General features: G+C 45.9%; 1 protein-coding gene across 4 annotated transcripts in view; it reads right to left on the reverse strand.

Annotated features, from left to right (window-relative positions):
* Nucleotides 1–13,714, reverse strand: part of ALPK2 (alpha kinase 2) — a 148,009-nt gene that overhangs the window by 15,058 nt on the left and 119,237 nt on the right. For 3 of the 4 annotated variants that reach the window (XM_033238717.1, XM_033238715.1, XM_033238725.1), the window contains 2 exons: nucleotides 7,631–7,848; nucleotides 1,990–2,038 (listed from right to left, as the gene is read on the reverse strand). In XM_033238717.1, the coding sequence (XP_033094608.1) occupies nucleotides 1,990–2,038; nucleotides 7,631–7,848 (267 nt within the window). Of the gene's footprint in view, nucleotides 1–1,989; nucleotides 2,039–5,430; nucleotides 5,486–7,630; nucleotides 7,849–13,714 lie in introns of all 4 variants that reach the window. The other variant, XR_004443741.1, reaches the window with a different exon arrangement.

Below are 13,714 nucleotides of genomic sequence, written 5' to 3' on the forward strand. Positions count from 1 at the left end.
GGGTACACTTGTTCAGGATAAATGCTACAGTGTATGGGATGGGAGGACCTCAGGTATAAAATGGTACCATCACGGGGAAACTGGGATAGACGTTCATCCCCCTCATCAGGTAGGCTAGGCACATTGCTACGATGCCAAGAAGCAAGGCTACTATCAGGAGAAACAGAAGCAGCAGCATCACAGTACGAACTGGGTCTCGTTCTAAATCCCTCGTTCCTTCCTCCCCACTTCATCATAACCCCTCCTAACGCGCTCCCTTCACAAGCCCAAGGATACACCCAATTCCCTGAAGTGTATGCCAGCCAGGTCTCCGGTGAGCATGGGGGAGAAGCCTGGAGACAATTCCAACATAAAACTTCATCATCACTGAGCCACCCCAGGGAAAAGGTCCAAACCGCATCCTGGTTCTAAAACCCAACTGGAAGCTTTGTGCAATCAGCGAGAACTTCATGAATCAGACTTACTGACCTGGAGGTTAAAAGAAAGAGCGATCCCCTTCCTACTTTTTCAGATCCCTCTACTTCTCTCTGTCCTTTATTGAAGCTGAAAATTAGCATATTTGTTGGATCGTGGCTGACACTGATGGTCTGAAGTAACCAGAAAGCTACCATGGATAAGTTGTTCTCAGCCTTGGGAAAGTAAGCTGGATTCATCCCACCACTGTATTTTCTGTGTTTCTGATGCTTTGACATCTTGGGCCTTACTGGCCCTGGAGAGACTCTGCTCCTCTCAGGGCTGCCATATTCCTAGAGATAGTATATGATCACCTTCCAGAGAGCCTTTCATATATATGCAAATCAACTAATCCAGAGCCACACCCCTAATACCTCCTCTGTGGACTCTCATACTGGGGCCACTATCCACCTGCCCTAATCACCCCAGTGCAGGTACCAGACACTAGGGCCAGTCCTGTGTCCTAGAGACTGCTGGAAAATGTCAAATTAGCCAGTCCCAGGCCTGTTTATCCTCCCTCACCTATTCCTTCCTGAATAAACCATAATATTTTTGCCTGTGTTTTCCCCTCACTTCCTCTACCTCCCAACCGGCCTTGGTGCTTCCCAGCATAGCCCCTGGTGGCGTAGTGCCCCTCTTGGGAGCTGTGAGTAACAAACTAGCTTTTCAATGGCAACTGTCTCCTGATCTGTTGACCTTACAATACCTCATACTAATAAAACCTACATTTTGAAATGGAAGCCATCCCTTCCAAAAGTCATGAGCACTCTTTTCCTCCCCCTTATAGACGGTCTCAGTACATAGGAAGGAGCGGGCAAAGGCGACAGCGGTTCCAACACAGAATTGCATCTTCACCAAGAACCACAAATGGCTGGCTTTCTCCTCAGTGGCAGTCAGGTAAAGAAGTGGGAAGGGGCAGTCTGTTAAAAAGACGCCCCAGTAAAATGTGATCATAGCATATCTTCTGTGTGTGCCTCACACTAAGCAAAGCACCACTCTATATTAGAAAAATAAAGCCATCATCAAAAACAAGTAACTAATCACAGCTCTGCCAGAGACATTGCCTCCTATGATTATCATCATAGGGGTCTGTGAGCTGCCTAAAGTCCTTTATGGGGAAAATTAATTTGAAATATACAAATTGAATTCACTGCATTCAATTGCAAAAAAATATTTTTCAAAGAAGCTTTTAATAGTGAAGATATTAAATGTAAAAGAATGGAATATTCCAGTTAAAAGGCATCCAAATAATGCCAACATTTTCTCCCCATGGTACTTCTACTGGTTATTAATCTTGAAATGTGTCTGCAAGAGTTCTCATTTGTTTCAAAGTTAAGAAACAAACGTGCTCCCCTGTGACGACAAAGTCCATAAATATTTTATGTAAGTGAGAGAAATGAATTCATCCCAAGAACATTTGTCATTCGCAGTTAAGTCAAGAAATTCACTTTGCCCACCTTAGCCTGACAGTGTCTGCCTGGAAGGTGTCTGTAAGCCCAGTGTTAAATGATGCACACTCCAGTTTTTCCTACTCACCCTTTAGCCAGCGTTGCTATGCCAACGTCAGTTAGCTTCATTCCTACACCTACAGGAAGAGAAAACAAAGATGGGAGTTTATGTTACTCAGGGTCCCTCAGAAAGATGGGCCTCTAGCCCAGGGAAGGGGTAATGACAGCTCCTCCTCCTTCCCCTTCCAGCACAAATACCTGAGGCCTCTTTCAAATACGCATCCAGCTTTAGGCAGGGACCATGGGGAAGGCAGCAGTTAGGGGGACTCAAGTCTCATGTGAGCAGACAACCCAAGCCATCTCAGCTCCAGAAATGAAGTCCTCTGTCTGCCTGGCCCACCCACCCCATGACAAGGAGGGAGCTGGCCACTCTGAAAAAATCTGAGGCCTAATGCTTGCCCTGTAAGCTCTCTCCCCAGAAATACTCTGACTTCGGCTTAGGTCTGGCTCCCCATTCTTCAATGAAAGTGGAAACCCTTACATGGTGGAAAGAAGAGTGGGCATGGCCTGGGATGGTCAATGCCAATAGCAAGAGGGTTTGACATGGTTTGGCCATGTCCCCACCCAAATCTCATCTTGAATGTAGCTCCCACAATTCCCACATGTGGTGAGAGGGACCCGGTGGGAGATAAATGAATCATGGGGCGGTTTCCCCCATACTGTTCTCGTGGTAGTGAATAAGTCTCAGGAGATCTGATGATTTCATAAGGGGCTTCCCCTTTTCCCTTGGCTCTCATTGTGTCTCTGGCCTGCCGCAGTGTAAGACGTGCCTTCCGCCTTCCACCATGATTGTGAGGCCTCCCCAGCCACGTGGAACTATCAGTCCATTAACCTCTTTTTCTTTATAAATTCCCCAGTCTTGGGTATGTCTTTATCAGCAGTGTTAAAATGAACTAATACAGGACTCAAGGGGCATGTGTTTAGTTGAAAGTCAAACTTCAGACGCGTGATTTCTCATTTCCATAAAGATCGTTTTTCAATCCAGGACTGAAGGTTTTCTGGGTGGTCAGTGTTAGGCCCCGGGAAACAATCTTGAATTCTATGTAGATGCTGAACCAATGGCCTGGGGAAGCAGACATTTGGAACATGTGGTCCTTGGGCTCATCCTAAATGCTACTCACTAAACCATGGTGGGGGTAGGTGGGGGATACCAAAACCAAAACAATAGAGCAGCTACCTGAGCTTCCCACTCTGGTTCAGCAAAGAGCAACAGGCATCCATTGCAAGCATATGGAAGCCTTTTTCGCATCTGCCTTTCCAGCAGGAGGGGTAGGGAGGGTAGCTAGGGAGCCAGGGAGGCAAAGGGAATAGACTATCCCGCTGTTTTCCACCGTGAGGAACAACAAGAGCTGCCATCCCCGTCTGTAGTGGAAAGAGTCACCTCTCTCCCTCTACCCGCAGTCTCAGCCTGCGTCCTGAACCTCTCCCAGGTCTAGTGGAAAGTAAAGCACTTCCCTGATGCCCAGAGTGTGGATTCCCTCTTGGCCTTTCGAGAATCTCCATGCCCTGACCATGTACCAATTCCACTCCTGTCTCCCTAGAGTGAGGCTATGGGCACTTGCTCCAATGCAGTGGACCTCTGCCAGGACCTTACCCATGCAATCTAGTGATGATATTTTATCCCAGGGCCCATAGTGCCACCCTACCAGTGCGTCTGCACCTGCTAGATGCCTGGGTCCTGCCTCCCGTGCTCTTGTCCCTGCGTCTTGGTCCCCATGGGCCAGGCTGTGAGCACTGGCATTCCCCGCCTCCAGCAAGTGACTTGCCCATGGAGGGCCCTGGCAGCCTAGAAACCAGTTTGGGCTGTGGAAAGAAAAAAAACTCAGCATCCCACTAAAGCCAACCATGAGGATCAGATCTGCTGGCCACCTACTCCAAGGTTCTCCACCCATGTGGAGTGCTGCTTCTGAGGCCCAGGAAAAGACAGCTAAAGGGTTAATGCTCTGACTGAGCGGTATCCACTGGGAGCATGGCAGAAACACAGGACACGTTGGGATTCAGGCTGGTTAGTCAGACAGAAGCCACGAGGCCTGCTTTTCTGCAGTGCACCTGTGAGCTAAATTAGACATGGCACTTTGGGAGAACTAGTAACCATTTTAAAAGTCTCTTTTGCAGTTGGTAACTAATTCATCTCATTCTTTCAAAGCTGCTAATAAACATATGTAGAAATGGTTCACATAGCTTTTATTACAGGGACGATGCTTTGAAAAAAAAAACTAAATTGCAAAAGCTCTCGCTGGACATCTTATTTCATGGAAAATCGTATTTTAAAATTATAGTTCTAAGCCACATGGAAATCCAATTTGAAAAAGTCATTTGGCAAAAGGTCCTTGAACTTGGAGAATTGCTTTCCCTTGTTTCCCACAATTGCCAGCTGTCACTTACAGTTTAGAAAGACAGAATATAATTTTTAAAAGAAAACTTCTCTCTCTCAGTTTAATAATTTGCCTGCAATTCTGTCAAGGTTATTAAGAATCTCTAGAGGCTAAAGTTAAATCCTGGTGTGCAGCTATCAAGCTGAGTTGGAAATAACAGTAATCTACAGGTTGCTTCTAATAGAAGAAAGGAAATGAACAGCATTAGAAGCTCATTCTCCAGAATTCGAGGTCTTGAGTTTTTCGGGTGACAGCTTGTTAGAAAACCTGGTAGTCTCACCAGTATGCAGGTCTCAGGTCCAAATCACAGGCTCATCTTTTACCCCACAAACCTGGCACAATCTTCTAAACAAGCAAATGCAGCCAGGAAGAGTTAATTTAACTTTTAAAAGTCCAAAAAGGTGATGATAGAATTTGAGTTTAATTCTAATTCCAATGTCTCTGTAAAATTATAAAAAGTGGACTTTCCTTAGAGAATAGATGTGCTGTCTCATGCCACAATGACATTGACAGTAAAAATATTTTTTGTCCATCAATAGAGAGTAAATAAACACCATTACTTACCACCACACCACCATGTTAAACCACGCACATCATTTACAGAGAGATGTGATATTCCATTACTGTTGTTTACTAGTACCTGGAAGTGAAACTAACTGTGCACGGAGCCCTGGGTGCTGCTTTTCAGCAGAAGAGCTATATTTAATACAAAATTAATTCCCAAGGAGAAAAGATGGAGGACAGCAGCAATTGCACAGCCAGAGTCTAAATAGAGCAAACAGCTGTCTGTTAAGACCATATATTTTGTGCGTGTGTGTGGCAGCAGTCTCTTCAAAGAGCGAAGTCTGACTTAAATTTGCAGATTGGCTTCATCTGCAGGGCAGTAATGTTGCATTTCCCAGCTGGCCTGCAAGGAGTCCTTCCAAGGGCTTAGGAGGAAGAACAGTACACATACCAGAGCCTTCTTACATCAGGAGAGACTTGGAAAGGTCTGGAAGTAAATAGCTTGCAAATTTGCTAAATTGTTATTTGTGGAAAGAACTTGGAATTCAGAGTCAGAAAATGCGGGTTGGAGTCTCGGACCCCCTACTTACTAGCTGAGTGACAGCAGACAATTAAATCACGGTCTCCAGGCCTCAGTTTTCTCATCTGTAAAATGGGGATCATAATATCTTCTCTGCAGGGTTATTATGAAGATTAAGTAAAAATAACAGAAAAAAATGAATGGATACAAAAACTGATGAAATCCAAGTAAAGTTTTTAGTGTAGTTGATTATATTCTGCCAGTGTCCATCTCTTGGTTTTGATAATATACTATACTTATGTGAGATGTCACCATTAGGTGAAGCTGGGTGAAGCGTACATGTGAACCACTCCATATATTTTTGCAAATTCTTGCGAGTCTATAATTATTTCAAAATAAAGGCTAGGGCACAGTGGCTCATACCTGTAATCCTAGCACTTTGAGAGGCTGAGGCAGGAAGATCACCTGAGTCCAGGAGTTCAAGACCAGCCTGAGCAACCAAGTGAAACCCCATCTCCACACACACATACATACACACACACACACACACAAAAGAAAGAATTAGCCAGGTGTGATGGCACACTCTTGTGGGCCCAGCTACATGGTAGGATGAGGCAGGAGGATCACTTGAGTCCAGGAGATTGAGGCTGCAGTGAGCTGTGTTTGCACCACTGCACTCCAGCATGGGTGACAGAGTGACACCCTGTCTCAAACAAATTTTTAAAAATGAGTTAAAAAAATAGGAACCATTTATTATGTGGCAATGCTGCAATTAGTGGTTTACTATCTCATTTAATTCTCAAAACAACCCTGTGTGGAGGTTACTGAAGCAGGGAGAAAGGTAATTTGCCCACAGCCTACCAGGTTGGAAGTGACAGTGCAGGGAACAGAACTCCAAGGTGGTCTTGCTCTTCAACACCATGTAATAACTAGAGCTTGAGATCCTCATCTGGGATAATGTCTGACATTTGGTAGATAGACAATAATACAGTTCAGATTTTCTTAATAGCAAACGGAAAGAGGGAACCTCTTGCGGCAGAAGCTGCTGGTGCCTTACCTATTGCCCTCACCCTAACCACTTCTGTGCACCTGGTTCCACTTCTCAGTGCCACACCAGCATTTCTCTGCCTAAGAACTTTCTCTGATCATGTTTTTTATCCAGCTTAGCTTGCCCATGTAAGCAGGTGACAGGTGCAGGGGAAGTAATGCCCCCCACCTGGAGCAGCTGCCAGCTGGTGATCCTGGTAGCTGGTGCATACACACCCCAGCTCCCTCACTGAGAAGTGTGCTCTGCAGGGCTCCCTGCAGATGTCAGCTCCAGCACCCATGGCAGTCACTGGCTAATAATAACATATTCCACCAGCCTCCTTTCCTTCCCCAGTTGCACTTCCCTACTCCTCTATTGGCGTTTCCTGGGATCCCCTCTCAAGCCATTTGTACATGAGTACCTGTCTCAGGTCTGTCTTAGGAGAAGCGTAATGATGACATCTCCACTCCACAGAAGAAATGGTATTCCTAAACAGTTGTGTATATACTGAAAATGTGCTATACATTCAGCAGAGCTTAAAATCTAAAGCATTCTAAAGACTCCTTTGTCTATTGAGAATGGAATACTACATTTTAATTTATCTTATGGTAGATCTGGATTTGGGTATATATTGCTGAGTCTAGGCCTATTGAGGATATAACAGTAAAGCCACTCTCTGGTTACCTGTTGTAATGGGAAGGCATTATTAGCATGAATTATTAAAATGAAATGAACTCCAGGCACAGTGGCTCATGCCTGTAATCCCAACACTTTTGGAGGCCAGTGTGGGAGGATCGCTAGAGCCCAGTAGTTTGAGACCAGCTTGGTCCAGGACCCTGTCTCTGCAAAAAAAAATTTTTAATTAGCCAAGTGTGGTGGAATGCATGTGCAGTCTCAGCTACTCTAGAGGCTGAGGCGGGAGGAATACTTGAGCCCAGGAGTTCAAAGCTGCAGTAAGCTATGATCGTGCCACTGTACTCCAGGCTCGGTGACAGAGTGAGACCCTGTCCCCCCCAAAAAATTTTTTAAATAAAAATAAAATGAAATGGCCATTTGGCTGGTCATTTCAGGCTCTGTTATGGAATCTCATTTCTGATGAGGCATCAGTAACACCTTCTGCAGGCAAAGGTGTTTAAAAGTACTCAGCAGGCCTATCCTTCCTCTCCTTCCCCTCCTTCTCCATCCACAGGAAAGTCTCTGGCCCACAGAATCCCTGGAGCCCAGGCTAAGCTGCTCTCCTCACCCTGCATGTCTGTCACCAGGAGGCAGCCACTTGTTTTCTGGTACACCCAGTGCTGGAAGGTGCAACACTTCTGACCAGCTTCTGATTCTCTTCTCAAGAAGTTTATTTCTTTCCCATCCCTGATGGAATACTTCACAAATTCTCCAATCAGCTCCTCCTCCACTGTAGCATACGGGATATTGTTCTCAGGCCGATGGATAAGAAAAATAGGAATGATCCTGGCAGGGAAGAGAACAGAGGCACACATCAAGGTCTCCAATGGGAAGAGAGGCTCCTGCAGCATTCTTCCCTCACCTGGAGCAGCAGGGAGTGTAGAATTTGTCCCCAACTCTGCTAGGTTTAGACTACAAATCCATCCAATGACTTTTTAATGGGTAAGATATGTTTCTGTGTTTTATTTGTCGTTATAAATTCCTCCTTGGGAGGGGTGTTAATTGCTCATGTAGAAATGAATGTCTTCATTGTAGTCATATCTTAATGACCCATCAATCAATGACTGTAATCTATCTATCAGTTCATCCATTCATCTACCCACGCACCCATCCATTTGTCCGTCCATTCATCCTTCCTTCTACTCACCCTCCTCTTTCCCTCCCTCCATCCGTTCCTTCGTTCCATCTATCCTTCCTTCCTTTCATCCATCCAATCCATCCATCCATCCATCCATCCACCCACCCACCCATTGATCCTTCTTTCCTCTCATTCAGTCAACCAATATTTATTCAGTGGCCTGTATGTGTCAGATGCTCTTCCAGATGCTATTCCTCAAAACAGCAGTAAAGAAAACAGAGTCTGTGTTCTCAGGGCTCTCACCTTTAAATGAAGGAGACTGACAATAAACAAGTAAATGCATGGTGCTAAGTGCTAAGTGGGAAAACCCAGCAGTGAAGAGGAGACAGGAACACGCAGTGGAGTGGGGCAGCTGTCTTATGTAGGGAGGTCAGAGCAGCCCTTGTTCATGGATAAAGAACATTTGAGCAGAGGCCTATAGGAAGTGAGGGGAGCCATGAGGACATCGACGGTAGAACATTCCAGGTTGAAGACACCCCAAGGAGAAATGCTCAGGGCAGGAGCACTCCTGGTGTGTGGCAGGAGTGCAGGGAGCCAAGGAGATTGGCAGAAGTTGGGGGAGGCAGAGGGGACAGGAAATCAGGCCTTGGGGGACCTCGGAGGCCATTTGGAAAACTTTCCCCTTTGTACTGAGTTGGATGAGAAGCCACTGGAGGATTTGGGGCAAGGGAGGGACATGAGGAGATTTCTGAATAACAAAGATCACTGCTTCTCTGTGGAGAATAGGCCAGGGGTGGGGCAGGGAGACTGGGGCCAGGTAATGATGTCCAGGGAGGTGGAGAGGTGATCAGATATGGGATGGAGTTTCCAGCATTATCCGTTTGCTGTCACATCATCCTACATGATGATTTCCTACCTGTCCCTCTCTCTTAAAAGCACATACACCTCCTCCCCTAACCACACTCTCATCTTCCTGTTTCAGTGTGAAAACTGAAGGTTTAGGAGAACCTCTAAGTGCTGCCATGAGCACATCCATATTCTCACCTCCTGGTCCGTGCCCACGCACTGCTCCCTCTTCCTACCTGATGCGTCATCCCTGCTCCATCCTGAACTATCTCCTCTACAGGTGCCCTGGTCTCCACCCCTCTCAAATCCTCCAGGTATTGCTCCAGCAGTTTTCCCTCTCTCTCCTGCATCAATATTCCCTCTACAGAATCATTTCCAAGAGCCTAGCCGCACTCTGTGATAACCACACAGCATGGCGACCCCAGAGCCCACCCCGACTACTGACTCACATTTGACATCGAAACTCAAATCCGCTGTAGACTCGCTGTCTCCAGTCCCTCCCATCCCATTCTCTCTTGAACATCTGAAAGAGGCTTTCCCTCAAAAGAAGCCTCTGTCAAGGACAGCATGACCATCATGCTGCTAAGTCCAGTGCTCTCTTCTCGGCACCTACCCCTTTTGCTCTCAGCAGCTCTGGGCACAGTGGATCTGTCACTTCTTTCTGATATGCCTTTCCCTGGCTTCCTCATGGCTTTTCTCTGCTTCACTGGCTACCTCTTCTCTGTCTCCTTTGCGAGTTCCTCATCCTCTCCTCAATCTTTAGACTCTGGAGGGCCCTGGAACAACTCTTTTCTCTCTGCCCACAATCCCTAGCGACTTCCTTGCTTTAAATACCATTCAGATGCTGATGACTTCCACATTTATGTCCCCAGTCCAGCCCTGTCCCTGAGTTCCCTGCCCACCATCTCAACGTGATGTCTCATGGGCATCTCAAATTTAACATGGCATTGGGCACACATGGCCATAAAGATGGCAACAATAGAACTGGGGATTCCAAAAGAGGGGAGGGAGGGTGGAGGGTAAGGTTGAAAAAGTACCTATTGGGTGCTATGTTCACTATTTGGGTGATGGGTTTAGTTAAAGCCCAAACCTCAGCATCACACAATACAGCCACGTAACACGCCTGCACATAGACCCCATGAATCTAAAACGCATAGACCCCACGAATCTAAAAAAAAAAAAAAAAAAAAAGGAAAAATAAAGAAAAATAAAAAGCACCCACAATAAAAACATTTAAATGATATTTAAAAATTTACCATGGCAGAAACTGAAGAACTCATTTGCCCCATCCCCCACATCTGCCTCTTCTCAGTGACTGGCAGCTTGTGAAAACGGAAACAATCAATTCATTCAATAAACATCCACTGAATAGCTGTGTCAGAATCCCAAAGACTCACCAGGAGGGCAGAGCTGACTAAGACACAGTCCCTGCCTTCCAGGGACAGCTGTGGGGGAAGGTGCATGGAGAAGCAAAGCCCAGCACATAGTAAATGCTCCTGGTTCAAAATAAGTGTTTGGCAAAATATGAATGAATGAATGAATGAATGTTTATATATGTATGTATAATAGTTATATATGTTTCTCCATTTCAGCACTATTGACATCTGGGCAGAGAGTTCTCCGTGGGGGTGGCAGGGGGCTGCCCTGTGCTAGTAGCCTGTTTAGCAGCCTCCCTGGCTTCTACTTCCCAGATGCCAGTAGTTCTTCCCGGATCCTGACCATCAAAAGTGTCTCCACAACCGTCACTGTCCCCTGGGGGTTGTGAACCACTGACAGAGAATCTGATCTTACAAATTTGTAAGTAGCCAAAGAAGCGATCACCTAGTTTAACGTTGATAACGTAGATACCACTTCAAGGGCCTAAAATAGAAACACTGATGGTGGGCCATAAAGGCAAGAGGAAAACGTGAGATGCTGATTTTTGATGTTCATTAATTTTTTTTAAGTACAAAATGTTTGTCAAATGAGTCAATGAACAAATATACCGTTAAGTGTCTAATGTAGGCCCCTAACTATATGTTTAACAAATCAGAAAATCGACTTTTGGGAGGGGGCAAGTGATCAGAGAGAAGTGGCGACGGGGCGGCTATAACAGAGACCCATGCATGCAAAGATGTGACCAGCTGTCCTAGGGTGGGGATGGAGCAAAACCCCACAAAGAGCCCTTAAATGAAAATGCCTCAAAAATGGCATGGGCTTTGAATCAGGATCTTTAAACGTAATTGTATAGAATAATCCCATCTAACACAGTGGCCACATACAACGTCAGGAAAAGTTGTGGGGGCAGCAGAGATGGGTGAGCTCCTGTGCTGCCCATGGGGTTCCTTTCTCCCTTGACCGGCGCTAGTGAAGACTTGGTCACTTCTCTCTCAGAGGGAACGTGGGCCTCTAGACCCCATCTCCCAGTGGAATGAACATGTAAGGCTTGCCTTTCACAATAGGAAGGAAAGCTCGGGCTGGGACCTCCGGTTCTGTGATTGCCACTCAGGAAACCACCTTTGCAAAGACTATAACCATGAAAAAATTATGACAGTGAAAATGATTGAACTGACTCCATTTTCCCTTTAAACTTCCAGCTGCCCTTGTTCATTCCTGGGCAGAGGCCAAAGTAACTTTGGGAGGAATTTAGTTTATAGTTTAACAAACAAAGATGGTAACAGCCCCTTTCCAAAATAAACCGCCTCCTTGCTTGGGGACCAGACCACCTTTGTAAAACCAACAATTTAGTCACAAGATTAGAAATTATGGCTCAGGTGTCATGCAGCCAGGGGTCACAATATTCCTAACCTCCCCAGTTGCTCCCATAAATAACATTACTAGTGTAAATCCCAAGACTAGTGTTTGAGGTATTTTTTAGACCCTGTATTCTGATGGATCAGCTGGCACCACCCAGATTGGTCAACTGGCTCATCTGGTCTTGTGGCCTTCACCCAGGAATGGACTCAATGCAAGAGGACAACTTAGTATCCCTGATTCCATCCCTGACCCAACTCCAATCCCTATTTCCTAGCCCCCAGAATTCCAAACTCTCAAAAAAACAAACAAACAAACCCTAGCCTCCAAATTTCCAGGGAGTTTGATTTGAGTAATAATAAAACTCCAGTCTCCCATTTAGCCAGTTCTGTCAAAGGCATGTAAACCACACCAACTCCATCTTGAATAGGGGCTGGGTAAAATAAGTCTGAAACCTACTGGGCTGCATTCCCAGATGGTTAAGGCATTCTAAGTCACAGGATGAGATAGGAGGTTGGCACAGGATACAGGTCATAAAGACCTTGCTGATAAAACAGGCTGCAGTAAAGAAGCTGGCTAAATCTCACCCAAACCAAGATGGATATGAGAATGACTTCTGGTCATCCTCACTGCCACACTCCCACCAGCGCCATGACAGTTTACAAATGCCATGGCAATGTCAGGAAGTTGCCCTATATGGTCTAAAAAGGGGAGGCATGAATAATCCACCCCTTGTTTAGCATATCATCAAGAAATAACCATAAAAATGGGCAACCAGCAGCCCTTGGGGCTACTCTGTCTATGCAGTAGCCATTCTTTTATTCTTCTACTTTCCTAATATATAGGCTTTCAACATACTCTGTGGACTTGCCCTGTATTATTTCTTGCATGAGATCCAAGAATCCTCTCTTGGGGTCTGCATTGGGACCCCTTTCTGATAACAGTTCTATGTATAATAAACTCTTTTTTGCAATTTCCCCGTCTTAATAAGTCAGCTCTGTCTGGGCAGTGGGCAAGATGAACCCATCCAGCGGTTACACGCACACACCAGCTGGGGCACAGGTCCTGCCCTGCTCACTTGCTCTTGCCTCCGTGTAAGCTGGGAGTGTTCTCCCAGAGCAATGCCCTGAGCCTCTCCACCCAGGCTGTGCCTTCTCCCAGGAAGTAAGCTGAAGGCTCTACGTGGCTATTAACTTGAGCCAAAGGTGGTTGGAAAAACATTATTTTTTATTAAAACAAATATAGTCATAGAGGAAGGAGGACATAACATTCAATAGAATTTAAAAGCTATAAAATATTACATTTCAAAGAAATTACACCTGCAGGACAGCTGCTTGGACGAAGCCCCCAGACCCTTTGACGGGCACACAGGTATCCTCCTCTGCCATTTAGGAGCATTTCCTGGAAACTGAGAATCCCCCTCACTTCACGAAGAGGACACAGAGGCTTGCTCACCAGCAGAATCTGAGCCAGAACAGCATCCTTCTGGAGCCCCAGCCCTGGACACAAGGCAGTAAGCCCCTCTAAGAGCAGCGTACCCTGATTACTGCATGACAGAGTCATTTGAGGCATTCTTTCTAATTTTAAGATAGAACCTCTTTGTGTCTTGTTAAAGAAATTTCAAATTTCAGCCAGATGGGAGTGGGCACATTAGGGCAGTGGACCTTCCCCACAGCCCTGAAGTCAGTGCAGCCACCAAGCCACCCTCTGTCATGCTTTGTCGCTTCTGCAGGATCCAGGGCACCCTGGTTCCCTCCTAAGGACTGACCCCCTGTGGCTACTGACCCTTCTGCCAACAGAAGGAAGGGTTCATGGTTTGCTTGGGCTCTTATTAATTCTGCATCCCTGGTGGGGAAAAAAAAAAACAAAAACCAGAAACAATGGCTGGGCATTATTCAGGGTCTTAATTAGGCCTGGCCTCTGCCCAGCAGGATGCCATTTGCATAGACAATGTGACTCCATTGATATTCATGAATTCAAAAACAGAAGCTGCCC

This window comes from Trachypithecus francoisi, unplaced genomic scaffold (genome assembly GCF_009764315.1).
Source record: "Trachypithecus francoisi isolate TF-2019V2 unplaced genomic scaffold, Tfra_2.0 Contig01474, whole genome shotgun sequence".
In the NCBI taxonomy this organism is placed as follows: domain Eukaryota; kingdom Metazoa; phylum Chordata; class Mammalia; order Primates; family Cercopithecidae; genus Trachypithecus; species Trachypithecus francoisi.